Raw genomic sequence first — 20,131 nt, forward strand, 5'->3', positions numbered from 1 at the left:
ATGAGTGCTCCGAATTGTGTTCAAGGCTCCTTTTACTTACGGAAGGGAGAGCCTTCCGTTCCTTTAGTGAGAGAGTGCAATGGACACAAACAAAGTGGATGAACACTATGAATGAAGGTGCTGAAACTGAGAGAGAGAGAGAAGAGAATACGACACCAAAAAGTTGTCAAACCCTCCTTCGAAGGCCCCGCTCGCTATGGCGAGAGTGGTACGACACGTTGAAACGCAGATGCTGAAATCTGCATTTTCCGGGCTGAAACTGTAAACCTTGCAGAATCTGACCGTGCGGAGAGGATTTGCTACGGGAAGGTGAGATCTACGAGGTTCGAGACTTCTTCTGCGAGTGCTAACTACTAAAAACTGAAACGCTAGTGCTTGTGGGGATTCCATCGCGAAGATCTCCAAAAACGCTGAAGTGTCTACAGATGCAAAAACGCCAGGGCTGGAAATCTGTTGTTGGATAAAATCCACTAACGTTAGGGCTGATCTGCTGTCGTGAAGTGGTTTTGCTGAGTCTGTTAATGTCGAAGCTCTTCTGCAATGCAAAATTGCCAAGGCTGATCTGTTCTTGCAAAAACGCTAGCTTCATGCTGAGTTGCAAAAACGCTAGGCCATGCTGTTGGGGGTCCTGTTGAGAAGGTGCATGTTGAGCGATGCTCCTGCTGCCTCTTCTGCCAGAAAGTGCTAGCTTTGGTTTGCTTATATATTATCTTAGCAAAATTGCCCTACCTAGCATGTCCACATGGCACGCAGAGCCATGTCCACGTGAATTACCTTGCATTGCTTTTGGCACAGCGCCGTGATAACGGGGATGTCACGTGCACATCTAACCCTATGTGCATGTGGACAAGCTAACTCTTACTTCTAGGGTTTAGGACAACCTACCTAGGAAGTGTTCTGGCACCTTAGTGAGCATGCACGCAGGATGTGCATGAACAAGCACTCTAGAGTAGTTGCATACTCTTCGATTGCACATGAGCAGAGTCACTGTATGCTGATGTAGACAGTGGGGAGTGTTCCCATATAGTACTATTAGTACATGACCTAGGTAGTTACTGCATACAAAGCACCTCTAGTTAAGAGTTTCTCAACTTATTAATAAGTGACATTATAGCCTGTATACACAAGTTGTGGGAGTATTTCCAAGCATCTGCTCAACCCAGACATTTGTACCTATATAGGTGACCATGGGGTCACCTCTCCAAGATAAGTCGATACCCAGTACCTCAGGTGCCCATGGCGCCCCAACACCCTGGTCTTGGCCTAGCATTTTTGCCAATAGTAACATCCCATAATGTTTTTCGGCCATCAACCATCGCCAGCTTCAACAGTACAATTAACTGAGTCACAAAACTCACTTGGTATCATTCTGTCTTCTCTCTCTAGTCTTTGCACATCTCTCATGAAGTAAAAGGAACTCTCATTCAAAAAAGGAACCTTGAGTACGCACCCAGCACTCATCCTGAATATTTACCATAAATCACTTCCATTGCACATTACACATATACACGTATATATACACATGTGCACACGCATACATACACACATATAACTATGTGTGTATATATACATACATATATAGTTACATGTGTGTATGTAAATATACACATATGTACATGCCTATGATATATTGTGTATATGTATGTATGTATGTGTGTGTATGACTATCCTCTAGATACATATATACATTCTACTTTTTATACGGACAGGTATATATATGTAAGTAGAATGAATGTGTCATGGTATGTGTGTGTGTATACCTACCATCTAGATACAAGATATACATTAATTTATTCATTTCTTTTATATACAGATACATAAAGACACTTGTGTATCACAAGAGGAAAATAGAACTTTTAAAAATAACCGAGTCCAATAAGCATGCATTCACATGAGTGCATAGCTTTGACACACACTAAACTTAACAAAGCAAGGTCCACTTCTGTTGTTTCTTGACTAGTAGTGTTGCCGCTTTGTATTTGAAACAAGCTATAACTAAACTTAGAAAACTCATGGTAGATCTTACCTTGATAGAGAACTCCAGACAGGCTTTTGTCATATACATTCACATGCTTTCCATGCACCTCGATTGGGTTGTTTACGCCATCCTCCACACTTTCAATGCACCATAATCTTATACTGCCATCTGATGAGCAGGTCGCAAACTTAGCCTGGCCTTCAGAACCTCTGGCACTACCGGATTCATCTCTAGTATCAGTGTCCTTGTACAATTGGTCAGGAAGATTGATGATGTCCCAAATGCACTCACTGTGAGACAAATATGACCGACACCTTTGAATCTGGAAATAAATCAAGCCTCGCAATGAGTTTTGAGGCATGTGATAAGTGTGCCAGAGAAAAGCCTTTGACACTTACATTCGAAAAGCTTTGTACATCCCAGATAAATAGGCTGTGGTCACCATAGATTACAACTGCAATCATACAATTAACATGAAAGCTCCAACTACACTTACGTTACGCAAAGTCACAAGGCAAGCATTTATGCTTACCTAGTTTGACTGGTGTTGCAAAACAACAAGCAACAGCATCCGGGTAGGAAATACCATTCACATTATGTAAAGCAAGGTAAGCACAAGTCTTGGCATCAGTGAGATCATGGAAACCAAGTGGTGCAGGACGAGGCAAGGTTGTGACATACGTAAGGGTCTCAGTCATGAAAATACGCACGATACCATTGCTACAAGCACAAGCAATATACGATCCTGATAAGCATAAATTGTTTCCTTGTTGAACCTGCACAAGTAATTGAAAAGAAAATCTGGAGACCGATGATGGGAGAATAACAATTTGGACACTCTATCAATTTTGATTGTTACCTTCAAATTCACCCACTTTTTCACTGCAAGCCCGCGATGAAGAGAGCAAAGAATACCTACATCTCCAAAGATTTAAGGTAAATTAACGTCAGCTCTGCAATTCAGACCTGGAGCTCAAAAGCAGAGGCAAGCTTGGTCTTTCAAAGACACTTTAAGGAAACTTGCCTGAAGTGGCCAGTGCATAGATTGGCTGAAGAGTGCCACCTGTTCCTTCGCTGTCTTTGAGCTGGTCTGATGAAACCACAGCCACAAAGGAGCTTTCACTCAAACTTCCAAGGTTAATGTTCCTGTAATCCAATGTGTGTGCTGCTAAGCTTGCACTAGTGGACCGCTGACGACTGGCATGAGATGTCACACTCCAGTGTTTCAGCTGATTGCTACCTGCTGTGACAAAGAACTTCCCATCTGAAGCAAAACTGATCCCACTAATAGGTGAAGATGCCAATGCAGATCTCACTTTTGAGATTAATGTGCCAGACTTGATGTCAAACAGGCAGATTTGCCCATCATGAGGAAATCCAACAGAGAGGAGATGCTTTCCTGCAAAAACCAAAATAAATATCAGCATAAAGATTGGTACTTACCCAGACAAAATTGATCGCATGCTTAAATTGGCTACGGCTGTACACCATGCACTCTAAAAGAGTTTAAATACTGTGTGTGCCACATAAACCAAAAAGCATACCATTTGGTGAAAACTTGACGCACAAAATTCCATACTTGTGAGCCTTTAATTGGGCTAAACAAGACCCATCTGATGCATCCCATATGATAACCGCAGGTTGATGCCCACACTACAGCATCAGCAACAAGAGAAAACTAAAAGTGTGATTAAATGACAACCTGAGACGCATCACAAAATTTCTGAGTCGAATGTTAACAAAATACCTCTCCAGCTGCTAAAAGTTTCCCTCCATGTGGTGAATATGTGACACATGCGAGTGCTTTAGGAGTTCTACCCACCATGAAAAACCTAGTCTGCCGATACGTCTCTGTGCTGTAAACAACGACGACACAGCCAGCCAAGAAGGCAACGTCTCCATTGGAAGGGTTGGAGGCCAAGCCATTTCCGTTCGAGGAGGTAAGGCCAAGCACCTTCTCCAGCTGTAGCTGCTTACACAAGAGAGCGCCACAGATTGAAGGAACCGGCCGGGATGCACGCACAAAGATTCAGGGCAGTGCAAAGAAGATTCCCGCTTACCTTCTCCAGAGTCTCGGGCCTGCGAGATTTCCTCCTGACGAGCCTCATGGCGAGGAGCAAGTGCTGTGTGTGTGTGTGGTGGCGAGGGGCACAGAGAGAGAGAGAGAGAGAGAGAGAGAGAGAAATGGCGCCCAGTTTTCAAAAATCTTCCGCTACGTACCTAACCGAGCTCTTTTACTTTCACACTAGGCCGAGCAAGAACTGCGGACCATGCAAGTTGATCCTAGCCTCTTGCATAACACCGTCGGGCTCTGTCCCATACAGGCAGTATTCGGGAAAAATCATTTTCACAAACATACGAAAAACCCTCCAAGACAAATCTGAATCGGAAATTTTACAATACTAAGCAGTATTTCTGCAAAATTACACTATTTTCCATGTATTTTAAGCGGAGTTTTCTCCTTCTTGCCCTCCCCTCAACCAGCTACTTTGATTTTGCAACCAGCTCAAGGCTAAGCTGAGGCACACTTTTCCCGAACACTACATACAAGTCCCAAAACCCCTCCTCTATAGTTGCGTCACAATCTCATCTCAATCCACATAAGCCCCGCTTGGCTCCTACTCCGTCATCAATCCACCTTGGGTGGCCAACCCGCCATCTGTGTCGCTAGTCCCACATAGTCTCAACTCCAATTGCACGACCGCCACGAGGGTCATAGCGTGCCCTAGAGAACCCTACTCTTACACCCCATAATGTTGGTGTGTGGAGTGAAAACTAATGTGTCTAGGTGGGGACTCCTTGTCTTGTCGGCCCTTCAAGAGGATCAATACCCTTATATACACCCCCAATTCATGAAAGTTTGATGCCCTCATCAAACAAAAGTGGGTCGTGTGAGAGTTAGCTATGAAAGAGTCGAGGTCAAAGGGATGTATACAGTGTACAGTGCTTAAGTACAAATGTTGCCAAATACGTTGCAGAATGTTTTCTTTTTTTATTGGGTTTGGAATAAGTGTGTGTATTACTTTGGATTTTGGCAAAAAGCTAAAAGTATGCTTTGAATGGAATTCCCCATACTTGAATATTCCCTGAGAGGGTAGCTTTCCCTAGCGCCTCACGTGGCCTTCGACAACATTTTGAAATGCAATTAGCTTAGGCATGGACCTCCGTAGCCAAGGGGATTTGTGAAGAATTCTCGCCTACGTTCCGAAATGCCATGTTGATGATGACACCTTTTGTCCAAAGTTCTACCTACGTATTGAGATGCCTTGCATAACCTCCAACTCTCTCCCCCTCTTTTACTGGTGATTTCGTGAGGCCTATAGGCAGCGTTTTGAAATGCTAAAGGCAGCGGGGGGATTCTCTATGTGTTGCATCTAGAAGTGCATAGCAAGAGAGGCCCCAGTGTGGCAGTGGCAAGAGGTTGTTCCCAAGGCAATCTCAAAGAAGCAAAGATGAACCAATACCAGCTCATGGCTATGGAAAGTGAATCGGCCAACACCCAGTTAGCAGCCTATGCTCAATCGAAGTTCTCAAGGAAACCGTCAATTTGTTTGGCTTGAGATTGTGACAAGCCAAAAGCAAATATACGAGTTCACTAGAGGACAGAGGCAAAGGCAAGCTTGACAAGGAGGGTAGGACCATTGCTCAATTAGTTGTTTTGGTATCCATGAGGTCCGAGATCCATTGTTATAATTGCAAGAAAACACTTTGTTTGGCTCGGGAATGTGAAGCCAAAGGAAAAAGTAGGAACTCACAGAATGACAAAGGCAAAGGCAAGCTGGACAAAATAACGGTGATAAAGACAGAGGAGATCGGCATGGCACACGTGGTGGCAGCCACAATGGCCACAATGCCAGATTTCTAGCCAGTTGGCGGTTGCCACCAATAGCTTCAACCAAGTAGAGGCTCGTGAGTGACAAAGTGGGGCAGCTAGTGCTCTCTACAAATACTTTGGACCCATGTGTTGGAGTTCAAGTTATCAGTGTTTGAACCCATGGGTCGAAGTTCAATGCACATGCATCCATCAAGGAACCAATGCGAAGTATCCAAAACATTATGGATGAGTGCACCAATCCAAGGTTGTTGGCTAGATTATGGACAGGATGTCTTTCAAAGTTCATCATCTAGGAAATTTTGGACGTGATGTGTTCGCAATTCACGAATGGGGATTCTTGGACATAGTGTGGTCTTTAGTTCAATTTTCTATGAGGCAATTGGTGCTTATGAAGCTTCGATGCTCGCCATCACAGTCAAAATCTAGTCGGCTTTTGTAAATTCTCTTCAAAGTAGAAAGCTTTTAATTCGTCTATAGAAATCACTTGTAGCATTGCCTATAACTCCTATAGGGAAAAAGGCATAAGAATAGTGTTCTTCGGATTTCCTTCTTAGCTATGAGTCCAAGGTTTTTGTGACAATCAAAAATTTAGAACGCTCTAGAGGATGCAAGGCTATATTTTTTTGCTCATATAACCCTCTAGGAGGAAGAGGACTTGCAATTTAAACCTTGGGAAGCACATAAAGACAATGCACTTGGGGAAGTGCATAAGTATTTTTCTCTTGAAGAACCCTTTGGGAGGGGAGAGCCACATTGCTACCCTCTAACGATAGATAGCCAAACATGCTTTTCTAAAGAGAAGGAAGGAAGGGAGCACCCCTAACAAACTGTGAATTGCAACAACCCAATCCACATAGTAGTAGATCAAAGGCTATCACCAGAGGCATCATCGAGTTTGAAGCCAAAGTCACCACCAACAAGGTAGATTTTACGAGAAAGCATGATGGATCTATTGAGGTCAAGAGTGATCAAGATACAAGATGATAATGTAAAGCAAGTTCTAATTGAAGGAGTGTTGATCAAACATCAGCTAATCTACATCAAGATGCGTTAAAATAAGTTTTGAGAATAAGGAGTGAAGCGTTACTGAAGTGATTGTTGACTTTAGACTACCAACACTTAATGTAGGAGGACTGTTTGAGCCTTAGACATGCTGAGCTGGCATTTTGCCTTGGGCCAATATGTGATTGTAATAGCAAGTCTGTTGAAAGGCCAACTGCAAACGTGCCATTATAAAGATATCCCTTATAATACATAAGTAGTGCATTTGTGTTCCATGTTAGCATATCAAAGAAGGGAATGTTGCTCACTTCATCGTGTCTTGACTATGATGATTGTCTATTGTTTTCATCTATCAATATGTTTGCAATAAATGTATAGCAATATGATTAATGTTGTTGGGCAAGCGATTAGTATCTAGAATGTGCAATAGATGCAGAGTGGCAATCCTATGGGTTCTAGACAGAAATGGTAGTATGTCAATATATTTATTTATTGTAGCTGACAGGTGGCAAAAGCATAATTCGTCGATGGAAAATGCAAAAGGATAACATGTTTATTGATATTGTATTACTAAAGAGATCTTTATGAGCTATGGTCACTTTATGTTTGTGCGGACAATCTATTTGAGCATTGAAGATATTTATAAACAATACGTGCAAGAGGAAAATGCTCACTCTTGCATGGGAGGAGATTGCACCTAGTAATCTGTGTCATTCTTCTCTTCTCTCAACTCTCTTCTCTTTGTGCCTATGTGGTACTTTGCTTTAGAAGGTGCATCTGCACACGCTCTCATGCTTTCTTCCACTTTCTATCTCTCTCAAACCAGTCTCATTGTGGATCATCTGTGTATATGTGTTGCCAATTATGTAGACCTATTACTTTTATTGTCCATATCATGGTATTTTGTGTATTTTATAGGTCCTCTGCATGCCCCACTCTTGCAACGCTATTAGAGTGTGGGCTATGCTCTTAGCTAGAACAAGCAATCGTGGCCGTGCATAATTTGCCACTTAGGAACGTAAATCTATGTGATTATGCACCAGAGATAAGTGCACCTACTAAATTATTTTCTATTTTATTTAACTTTATCATCTTATTCCTCCTTGCTATTGCTCGTTCCTTGGAATCTTTGAATATCTTAATGCTTATCCTTCATGACTTTGTAATCAATGAAAGAGATCCCACTAGGATAGTAGAAATCTCAAATTTCTATTGTGAGCAAAGCTTAAATAGTGTTATAATATTGATATAACTCATTGGATAGAGTAGTAGGGTGCATGTACAGTTGTATATGATTAAGAAGAATACATAATCAAGTTGCTAAGTAAAACCAATAGAATAGAGGAAGAAGAGTTGCAAGAGTTAAATCAAGGCACATGAACTAAGCCAAGGATGGTCAAAGTTGGTGAAAATTTAGACGAAGCATTCAAACAATATTTAACACATTTGAAGGACTACAAAGACTTGTTTGCATGGGAATACATAGACATGAAGGGCATTGACCCTGAGTCTATCAACACAAAATTCATCTCAAAAAAGGTGATCTGCCAGTAGCTCAACAAGAGTACATGATGACTTTACAAAATGGATAGATACAATAGCACTAAAAGATAATTCAGTAGGGTCAATGGCTAAGTTCATCTACAAAAACATCATGGCAAATTTTGTTTATACAGTTGAATCATTATTGACCATGAGAGCCATTTCTTGAACCATGTTATTGAAGAATTATCATTAAATTATACGATTCAATAGAAGAATTCCACCACCTACCATCCACAGACAAATGGACAAGCATAGATTACCAATAAGGTGCTAGTCAAGATTTTGAAGAAGATAGTGCGCAAAAGCAAGAAGGATTGAGACCAAAAGCTAGATTCAGCACTACGGTCATTCAGGACAACAAATAAGGTGACAACAAGAATGTGTTGGGTATGCAAGCCCAAATTTGGTCCAGTGTGTCAAGCATGTGGGAATTACCTCTTAGGGCATGCAGTAGAACCTCAGTTTGAATGGAAGGTTTACCTTACTTTACTCTATATATGTAACTTTTTTCAAGCAATATGACACAGCGTGTCAAATCTCTCTCTCTCTCTCTCTCTCTCTCTCTCTCTCTCTCTCTCTCTCTCTCTCTCTCTCTCTCTCTCTCTCTCTCTCTCTCTCTCTCTCTCTCTCTCTCTGTCTCTCTCTCTCTCTCTCTCATATGTTGATTGCTTTCTCTCTTGCCATGGCCTCTACACGCCACCATCCACCCTAACCTTTCCATCAATTGGTATCAGAGAGAGGTGCTCTTGGCGCTGGCTAGGCGAGCTTGGGAAGGCACTTTTTGAAGTGCTACAGAAGTTGTAGGCAAGCGCACAGTGTTTTGATAGGCAGACACTACATGCAGATAGGCCAAGGCTCTAGACGTTGCTTAGACGTGGCGTTCGAAAACACCGTCTGGCTTTTAAGACAGTTTTCGGCATGCCGTTTTTGACAGCATTTCAAAACGCTGTGCTGCAGCGATGTAGGCCTTGTTGATGGCAAAGATCACAACCTTGTTAACGCAGGCATTTCAAAATGCCATGTTTGTGGTGGTGACAAGGGCTTTGTAGCACATGTAAATTTGCAGGTTTGGTGGCCATTATACACAGCTTCTCAAAAGGCCTACAGTCGTGCTAATCAAAGAGAGCAAGTCAACGAGGTTTCTGGTGAGCTTGAGAAATTTACAAGCATTTTGAAACATTGCAAACTTTGCAAGGACTTTCCAATCTTCTCAAAACGCCTCTCAAAATATGTTAAGCTTGTTGGGGAATAGCAAAGCAAGGCTTATCGAGGCAAAGGTATCATTTTGCGTAGCTTCTCAAAGGGAAATTTGCAACAAGAAGTTGGCGAGAGTGCAGGAAATAATCGACCAAACTTGAAGCACTTCAAAACACAGCTTGAGAGGTTGATCACCAAGGGTTTTTTGTGGCATATCACAAAGCATACCAAGCATGGCATCAAAGGTGGATAAATTTAATGGATCCGACTTCCACACCTGGAAAATCAAAGTGAAGGGAGACCTGATGCGAAAGAATCTTTAGAGCGTCGTCAAGCCTCTATCAACAAACAAAACAGGCACATCTGCTGCTGTTACGAGAGCGCTATCGCCGAGCAACAACGCAAGGACGAGCAAGCATTAGGAATTATTTTGACATCTCTTGAAGATGAATTTATTCATTATCTTGATGACGTGCAATCTGCAAACGCTGCTTGGATGGAACTAGAGAAAGTGTTTGGTCCTAAAGCTAAATACTCCAAAATGAGCATTAAAATGGTGTTGTATTCTCTTTCTATGCGTGATGACGAGGATATTGTAGCTTTAGCTAACAGATTGAAAAGCATGCACGCTCAGCTGATTTGTCCCAAATGAAGATCTTATAGTTGTTTTTCTTAATAACCTACCTGCAAAATTTTGTCACATTGTAACTATGTTAAAGGAGAAGGATCCGCTCCCTTCTTTGGATGTTATTGTTAATTCATTGCAGGAAGAAGAGAAACAAGTACCACGTATTAATTCTGTCGTACCTACTGCATATGTAGCTCGTGGTTGTACTTTGACTGCAAATTCAACCAGAACTGAAACTTCAACCAGGCCTACTATTAGCACTAGACCTTGTGCGATATGTGGATGCCACAATCATCAAACTGAGGATTGTTTCATCAAAAATCCTTGCATCCATTGTGGAAAGACCAATCATCCTTCGAATAAATGTTTTAAGAAGAATAAATGACAGATCAACATGGTTGAAAGTGATGAAGATGGTGAAGCACCGATGCTTCTCGTAGATAGTGATGTCATGTAGTTTTTTAGTTTGTTTTTATGTTGCTTTTTATGTCATTCATTTGTCAATAAAATGTACGGGTTATAGACACTGCCACACATCAGTGGTAAGACTGCCCTTTTATGTTTGGTTTTGAGTTCTAGTTTGTCTCACGCTGATAGTTGTCTGAGGGAAGTGCACACACACACATATGTTGTCAAGGGGAGGGGGCTTCTACTCACAGTTTCAGGTGATTGAACTTTGCCACGGTCTATATCAAGTCCACAGTCAGTGGTTTGGGCTTGAGGGGGGTTTGTTGGGTATGCAAGCCCAAATTTGGTCCGGTGTGTCAAGCCTGTGGGAATTACCTCTTAGGGAATGCAGTAGAACCTCGGTTTTCATGGAAGGGTTACCTTAAATTACTCTGCATGCCACCATCCACCCTAACCTTCCCATCATAATGACAGTTGGTTTATGGGCTAGAAGTTGTTGTACCAATGGAATACTTAGTACCAATTCTCAGGATAGCAGTCCAATATAGGTTTTCTCAAGCAATCGGTGCAACATAGGCAAAGATATTTACTTTAGCTAGAGGAGGATAGGACTATTTGTAGTTACTTTGCTAGAGTGGGCTAGTAGAAAAGGCAAGCTTGGGTGAATAGAAACATCAAGTTTAAAGTTTTTGGTTGGGGGAGATTGGGTCATGGTTTGCAACTCTAGATTGGGTCCTCACCCAAGGAAGCTAAAGTTGTACATAGGATCTTATAGAATTGTTGAAGATGTTAATTAAGGTACTTTCATCTTATAGGACATGTATGGTAACAATGTACCTATGGATTCAACTTGAAGAAGTTCTTGGTCAACCCCCACAAGTCCAAATATTGCAACATTCTAACAAAAAGCCTAGTGTTGAAACAAATTGTGTGCAAGTTGAGTAAAGGTATGGGCATACTGAGCAACACACAAATGATGATAATTCCTTAAGCAATTTAGGGCGTTGAAACATCGAGCAACAACCAAGCAGGCTGTTTGAGAATTATCAAGGCAAGGAATGTGGATTATGTAGACAACATGACCACAAACAAGGCTCTTATAGATCAAGAAATTGGATGACCAAGATCAAGAGGAGTAGTTGAAGTGACACCATAACTTGGTGAAAGCATGCCAGTAGTAGTGGCCTTTCCACTCAAAAGAATAACTATATTCAAACCTCACTTTAAGGCAATTCTTGTTCAAATCTCAAGTTTCCATCAAAAAGCAAGAATATGCACCACTTCGATGGAAACAAGAGCACTAATGCATGCAAGAGAAACGCAGGCTAGTACTTTAGAACTAGGACATGTGGTCATCCTTGCTTTACACCCTTGCTCTCACACCCATCCTCTCACACACACCAACCCATACTTATAGTTGCATAGAGAGACAAGTGCTACAATGTCTCCTTTGTTGCCGTGACTCTCTCATGGACCCTTCCCCAAAGAGAGAACCTTTGCAATTTACACCCACTGAAGGTTACTACTCTATAGAAGTAGGCTTTAGGATATCTCAATGCTTGTCAACAAGCACAACACCACTCACTACAATGAAGCTCTTTGAAGCGGATGAGGACCTAGAGATAATGGCCAAAACAAAGGCTAATATGGCCAAAGCAAGCGAAACACATTTCTTAAATCTTGGCTAAGGTATAAAAGCCAATTTTTGTAACTTTTGACATAAGTTTTTTGGATAATGAAAGTGAGCGTACACTGCAGTACTATTCTGTGAGCTCTCTATTGTTTCATCTCTTTGTGTCTTCCTCGTGCGGTGTTGCATTGCAAATCCGAGGACACCAACGCGCTTGCAGGTGAAAGCTCTTCCATTCTACATAAGTTTCTTGCGATGAAGTTGTGGTTTTAGTTGTGTCTGTGTACGAGTTGTTTTCATTCCATACGCACCATACATGCATCTAAATTGGTTTTTGACCATAAAAGTAGATAGAGCATGGCCGAAGGAAGCTATACAGTGCTTTTGAGGCCACATGCTATTTATGTTCCGCATGATTTTACGAAATGAATCTTGAACACATGAGGATGTTGAGGATACTATGCATGCTCTAGGTAGTAAGTTTTGTTGCATTTGGAGTACTGTAGCTATACAAATTTATTGTATTAGGCTTGCAGTAAGTAGGTTAGCTTTTGGTGTATGATGCACATTTGAGACCGACCTAGGTGAGAGCACACTAAACTTGGGATTTTTGAGAGATTAGCTATCTGTTTTTGCCTCCATGCACTAGTCGGGTCAGGTACATCCCACGGATTGGCATTTTATGTCTGTGGTTCCCGCTTTGCTAGCATCAATATGGTCTCGGCTTGGCAACCGAGAGCGACATTATGGCACCATTGCCGAGGACGAGGCAACCTAGACTAGAGAAAGACCGAAAACATTCACTCAAAATTCCCTTACTTCCTCTAGTTTTGATTGGAGTAAAACATATTTTTGACTTTATCAATATTGAGAGGTGCTCGAGAGTAGGGATGCTCGATGAAGACCTCGGCAGCCTTAGATTAGGTGGTAGGATTGGGTGAGGGGTCCTTGAGACTAAGAATTAGTTGGGAAGGATAGCACCTAGGTAGAATTAGAGATTTGGAACTGAAGTCAAATTTTTTCCACATACTACATTCTTTTTCATGTTCAATAGGAGTAGGGTATGTAGAAAACAGCCAGGACTGCATCTGATCTGAGGTGCATTGAAAAACACCAAAAAAATATCAAAATTATCTTCAACATGCCGAAGATAGACAGGGGCCTTTTGGGCTTGAACTTGGGAAACTAAACTTGCAAGGTGAAAGACCACTTATTTAGGCCATCCCTATTGATTTTGGTATCATTTGGACAACTGAAAAACCTAGTTGGGCTCCAGTTTGGTGAAAATTGCCATTTGTGAGAAAATTAGGGGAAGAAAAATCCATTTCTTGTCCGAACATTGAAACCAGATCATGGGTAAGCTTTAAACATTTGGGAAAATTAAATTGTGAAGCAAAATGTGCAAAAAAAGTCAAAATTATGGGGAAATTTATCTTGTCAAAGATAGATTTCCTACTAGAGGATGATTTTTGCAAAATTTTCAATTGACATAACTTCATTGGAACAATATACAACTCTTAAGCAAGTTTGAACAACTTTGGAGCTGTGTAAAGGCTAGAAACACTAGAATAGTTCGAAATCATCAAAATTGCACAAGAAGGGGTAGTAAACCACTCACGTACATATCAAACCTTGTGAAACTCAGTGGAGAGACTTGAAAATACATGTAAAAACCCTAGAAAATCATAGTGTGCAAAAATTTCTTGAAATAGTGACATTTTATCTTGGTGTGCCAAAGATAGAACTCTTACCAGAAGAGTGATTTCCTTAATTTGGCACCAGGATTAGCTTTGCTAGACCATAAGAACCCCGTTCAAGTGGTCAAAGCCAGGTTTCCTCTCACAGAAAAGGTGTAGCCATCTTCGGCACACCTAAGATAGCTTGCACAAAATTCAGAAGATTTAGGCTCATTGAGTGTATCCAGTGATTGATGATAGGAATTGTCAGATATTTTATGACTTCAGGCTAACAATTGTGGAATCACATACAATTTGACGTGTTGGTGTGTAGGAAATCATGTCTTGGTAGAAAAGGGCGAGGCACGACTTAGAAGCATTGTGCCTGAACCAAAGAGCATCTTTCCAGGTTTGAAGTATCTGTTTTATAAATGCTTGTATTCATTTATGAACTTGAGATATGGTAGGGTATTAGGTAATCTCGGTACTTTGAGAGAATTTGAGTAGGGCATTCACCAAAGAGAGCATAAACCAAAGGAGACCTTCACAAAATTTAGCGGAAGAAGTGCCAGACACTTACTTTGACTCAAGTTCTGAGATGTCTTCCTTTTTTACCCAATCAAGGATTAGAACCTCACTCAGGTTTAAGCACAATCTGACCTTTTTATAGACTTACAAGCACGATGCCCAAATTTAGCTGGATCTTAACGAGGAATATGTCGTAAGGGTAGATGACCATACCGTTGAGTTTGAAGAGGAGATTAGAGTGAACAAGCAAAATACCTTCTACGTAGACCGAAACGGAGTGCAGCACCTCAAAATACAAAATCTTGACACTATAGACAGATGGGGATTGAAATTTGACACTCTGATTCCAAACATGACTATAAAAGAGGACCGCCAATGTTGGAGCTAGAAGGATATGACTTGATAAACACCAAAACCTCTAAAGCTTATACCCACCGACAACCGAAGGCTTGGAGTCTATTGTTGGGAAGACAACACTGTTACATCTGGATTGCTCATACTAAACTAGGGTAGCTGACACCCTTAAAACCATGTATATTTTTAAGATACTAGATAAGGGCTTAGAAAAACTTCCTGTCCACCTCTTTAGGGTTGCTATAACAATAATTTTGTTATGATGACTCCAAACAAGATAGAATAAACAAAATACCCTGGATACTGAATCCGAGAAGTCATTATGGGAACAACACCTGAAATAGAACATAACTTCTTTGATCTAATGCACAATCATGTTGGGTGAGTTGCTTAAGATACAACCACATCTATGGAAGGATCTGCAATTTACCATGAAAAAGATGGGCTTAAAGGAAGTAACCCAAGAAAACTTAGAGGAATTGTAGAATGAGGAGGTGTGGGCTAAAATTGTCAAATCCATGCCCATGAACAAAGTTGGGGATTACTATGAGGGAAACAAAGAAAACACGACCCTTGCGGTATAATACAATGATGTAACAACCATGATTGTATTGGAAAATGGAGCAAGCATTGCCATAAAAACAAAAGCTCTTTGGAAAGTCTGGGAAAACCCAGATGTACATGGCAATGCATGTAGCAGGCAAAACCCCTTTGCCTCTTTTAGTTCCATAGTTTCTTCTCTGTCTACGCACCTTATCTCTCGTTCTTTCTCTCTCAATCTCGCTCTCGCTATCTCTCTTTCTCTCTCTCTCTCTCGATCTCGCTCTCGCTAGCTATCTCTCTTTCTCTCTCTATTTCCCTATTTTCCTATCTCTCTCTCTCTCTCTATATATATATATATACATAACTCTCTTTCTCTATCTCTCTATTTCCTCTCTCTCTCTCTCTCTCTCTCTCTCTCTCTCTCTCTCTCTACTTCCCTATCTCTCTACTGATCGAACGAGCGACTGAGCTAGGGAGATCTAGACGCCCACGACTGCGGAGGACTACACAACATCGATAGAGGCTGCATCAGAGGATCTAGCTAGGTCACTTAGGCTCGACATGCACAACGCTCGGTCAGACTACTGACCATGGAGGAGATTGATGAGATCCGCCAGCGACAGATGCTGGATCTCCTATGATCTACCTATCCCAGCTAGCTGGTTTAGCCGTTTAGTCCACACCCAACAGTTTAGGATTCCATAATATTTTATTTTGTCATCTTCTTACTCTGACTTTGTATCAGATCCATCACAGTGTAACTTTCTTGTCTCATGTCTCATAGGTCACTTTGGCCTTTCGAAGACGTTAATATAACATTTCATTTCATTTCTCTCTTTAATTTTTTTTCTTTAATTTTAATTTCCTAAGCATACATTAATTCTCTCTCTCTCTCTTTCCTACACACACACACACACACACATTTCTCTCACTCTCTCTCTTTCCTACACACACACACACCGCTCTCTCTCTCTCTCTCTCTCTCTCTCTCTCTCTCTCTCTCATGTAGAGAGAGAGAGAGAGAGAGAGAGAGAGGGGTTGGGGGGGGAGGAGATGGACATAATACCTGCGCAGCAGGTTTCGGCCAAGATCTGAGCAGGCGAAAATGGCCCCTACGTGCAGGTTTCGCTTTTTTCCTCCAAATTTTTTTGCGTCGCTATACGCGTGGATATACGCATGGCATGCGTATATCGATGCACACTGCGACGCGTATAACGACGCACGCTAATTACGTCGATATACACGTGGAAAAGCATGGCCGTCGATATATACGCGTCGATATCTTCATGTAGTGTTGTAGTGAGAGAGAGATTTTGGCCTCTTTCGCGCGACATTTCCGGAGCCCACAGTTGACCATTTTCAGCGCCGTCTCACACGAGACATGAGAGGTAAGTTCTTTACTCGATAATTCCATTTTGTACGGACGGTAGCTAGTCTAAAGCCTTAGAAAAAACCCTAGAAACCGAGCAGTGCACAAAGACCTACAACCTAAAATTGACCATAGCGACGTGCCAGCTTGACCAAATCGGATGGGATTTGAACCATAGCATGTCTAACATAATAGAACCTTTCTATACCATCAGATGACCATTCGGCTGGGGTCAAGGGGGTCCCCAGTAGAAAAGTTAGGTTTTTGGCAAATGCCAGAATTCCGACCTGACTCCACAGATGGCTTGCTAATGAGGTCCATATACAATGTATATGATTGGTTTGGTGGAATTCATCAAGCAAAGCCCTCGAAAAGTGGAAAACAGCTCCAAGATTACAAAGCGTCAAATTCGACATACGAGGCCAAATTGACTCCAAATGAGCCAGAATTGGACAGGTTGCTTCACAAATATGTTAGGGACAAGTTCAAAGCCTCAAAGTTGACTAACCAACCCAACAAACAGACTAGTCAACAAAAACGGTGATTTTAGAGTCGACAGAGCACAAAGTGATGTCGGCATGATCAAACTTGACCAAATTCAATTTAGGACTTGTATTAGGTGTATGAAACATGTCTAGGTCAAAATTTGTGGGTTTCGTAAAGTTTTTGTCACTGAAGTTAATAATCGTGATTATTTCCTTTTGCATCAGTTTGCTTGGAAATTGTCAAATCATCAGTTTACACACCTACTACATGCCAAAAATCAAGTATGAGACAAAATGACCATCCATTACTTGTAAAGTTGCCAAAAAACACAAAGAAGTCTTTGCAAGCCAAAATTTGAGTTGTGAACAACTTTTCTTGATCCAAATCACCTCATATCTCATACCCAACGTCTATACTATGCCTAGAACCAATTTGTACCAAAAAATGTCAATTTTGGAAGAAAAGTTAATAATCGTGATTATTTACTTTTTGGTCAAAATTGGGGAAATTTGATATTCTGCCATCATACATCCAAAGTACATGTTGTGATAAGCCCACTAGCCAACTTTGAATCAATTTGGAGTTCAAAATCTCAAATCTATTGTTTTAGAGACCTAAAGCCAAAATCTGGTACCATTTTCAATCTGTGCATCCAAATGAGCCCATAATTCACTAAGAGCATGTATTGGGTATATAATTCAAGTCTATAAAGCCAAGTTTGCAAAAAGTTGGAAATTTTCCTCAGCTGTAAATAATCGCGATTATTTACTTTGGTTGCAAATTTTTGTTTTGACCATACACTTTTGTTCCTTGCATGATTTTATGCATCTTTGCTTGTTCAAAAATAGATTTGAAGCAATTTGGACCAGATTGTCAGCACTTCAGTCTAAAAGGACATTCCAGAGAAAAATCCGACTAATCTGCTAACTTTGCACTCTATTCACTGATCAGGAGCAATGCAAGCAGCGGATAGGGCCAAGTAGAAGCTAAACCCGAAAGAGAAACTACAAGAACTGCCTGCGTATCAACTAGACCCCGAGTCAGTCAAAGCGGCAAAGGCATCCTACCTTTCTAGAGAACAGCTGGAAGAGCACCACACTATGGTCTTCACTGGCAGGTTTAAGAGTGAAGAAGGGAATCAGGTGGAGTTGCAACTCCTTCCTAAAGAGGTCTATGATGTAACTGCCAAGCCAAAAACCAAAGAGGCTAACCGCAGGTTGGGGCTCAGGCATTTCTACGAACAAGAGCCTTGCGGAGTGGACTTTTAGAAAGATTACGAGCTTCTATTCACCATCAAAGAGGACGAAACCGCACAAATATCCGACACCCAAGGGAACAAGGTCGAGGTAGTAATCACAAAAGAGATAGTGGCAGAGGCACTCAGATTGCCCACTGAAGGAATGACCATGCGGGCAAGAGACAGAAAAACCGTAGGCACATTTACCAAGGAGACAACCGCGACTACATTCGCCGATTTTATCCACAAACATGCGAAAGAGCCAGCCCGGTTTTACCATCAACACTTCCATTTTTTGGCAAAAAGGCCACCAAGGTACACTACACCAAATCCCGCCGTGGCCACCACCTTCACTCAGGTTCTTAAGTCAACAACAAGGCAGCCTATGGACCACGTGCAGTATGTCCTGACAACCTTGAAGGGCACCAAAAAGGAAGGAAAAATCACATACTTGGGCGCACTAAAGATGTTGACTAGAATAGCCTATCATGCCATCGGCATGGCCGACAACCTACCACCTACCCCTGATCAGAATACATGGATTTTGGCAGCACAACCCTCTCCACAAGCTACAAGGTCAGGTAAAAGGTCACAGAAATTAGATGGTGAGTCAGCTGACAGCTCACCAGATCGGCACATCAGCGAGAGCTCTGACAACAAAGAAAAGAGAGCTCGAAGAGAAGAGATGAAGAGCAAAGCTGTGGCTGCCCACCAAGAGGAGCCAGCTAAAATACAAGCACGTTTTGAAAGAGAAAAACAGGCTTACCAGCGCAGTAGGCAAGCACAAGGGAAGGACCCAGAAAAATGGATACCCACAGGACTGAAAGGACCTCGAACAAAGCATCATACCAGAAAAGAGGCATATGATCCAATATAATATTTAGAAAGAATGTACCAAGAGGCCGAATCCCTAAAGCTGAAAGTGGTAGAAGAAGATGCAAAGAAAGCTGAGGAAACGGCTACACAAGAGCAAAGCCATGGATCTCCCCGACCTGCCTCACCGCCTCCGGAACAACAAGACCATCCCATGCCTAGCCCACCACCATCACCAGTAGGCAAAGGTATCAATGGAGAAGCAGAGTCTGAAAAAGAGAAAGATTCTGAGTCCACCCAACAAACAGAATCTACAAAAAAAGCTGACCACCCCGATGGAAAAAAGGAAAAAGAAGCCGAGCCAGAATCGGAGCAGGCAGCAGAAGAGACTCAAAACCCGAAAGAAGAAACTGATAAGGAAGTAGATACAAAAAAAGAGCCTACCACTGCACCTGAGACGGAGCAAGAGCCAGAGAAGGAAGAAAGGTCGGCACCCGAAGAGACGGCAAGGGTTGAGACCACACCATCTACTTCTACTCAGCCAGAAACTGCCAAGGCATCAAAGCCTCAGGATGGCCAAGAAGAAGACCGACCATCTACCTCCACACAAGAACCACCAGCAATTACGACACAGCAAGAAGCAACACATGAGGCTACAGGCACATCCCAGCTGGCACGATAGGAGGAGTGGCAGACAAACGATGAGGTTATAATATAGGTCAGTGAATATGCATGCCAGATGCAGGAAATGATGGACAGACTCCATTCAACAGCTTTGAACCGGAACACAAAGGCCAAGGAACTGGAGATAGTGATCGATGTCTCCAAGGAGAGCTAGAAGATAGGATGATTATCATCATTGATCTCCAAAGGCAAGTGCAACAGCTGAAGGCAGAAGCGGA

General features: G+C 41.9%; 1 protein-coding gene across 1 annotated transcript in view; it reads right to left on the bottom strand.

The window, feature by feature from the left end:
* LOC147441552 (Transducin/WD40 repeat-like superfamily protein) overlaps positions 1-4,194 on the bottom strand; it is a 44,894-nt gene extending 40,700 nt beyond the window's left edge. The window contains exons 1-8 of the mRNA XM_086483151.1: positions 4,039-4,194; positions 3,726-3,947; positions 3,523-3,631; positions 3,003-3,377; positions 2,838-2,893; positions 2,511-2,754; positions 2,377-2,432; positions 2,027-2,300 (exon numbers count right to left, since the gene is read on the bottom strand). Coding sequence (XP_086339277.1) covers positions 2,027-2,300; positions 2,377-2,432; positions 2,511-2,754; positions 2,838-2,893; positions 3,003-3,377; positions 3,523-3,631; positions 3,726-3,947; positions 4,039-4,086 — 1,384 coding nt within the window. The 5' untranslated portion in view covers positions 4,087-4,194. The remainder of the gene's footprint in view (positions 1-2,026; positions 2,301-2,376; positions 2,433-2,510; positions 2,755-2,837; positions 2,894-3,002; positions 3,378-3,522; positions 3,632-3,725; positions 3,948-4,038) is intronic.
* Positions 4,195-20,131: the final 15,937 nt, after the last annotated feature.

The sequence above is a fragment of the Adiantum capillus-veneris genome, chromosome 15 (genome assembly GCF_014529385.1).
Source record: "Adiantum capillus-veneris isolate H3 chromosome 15, ASM1452938v2, whole genome shotgun sequence".
Lineage (NCBI taxonomy): Eukaryota > Viridiplantae > Streptophyta > Polypodiopsida > Polypodiales > Pteridaceae > Adiantum > Adiantum capillus-veneris.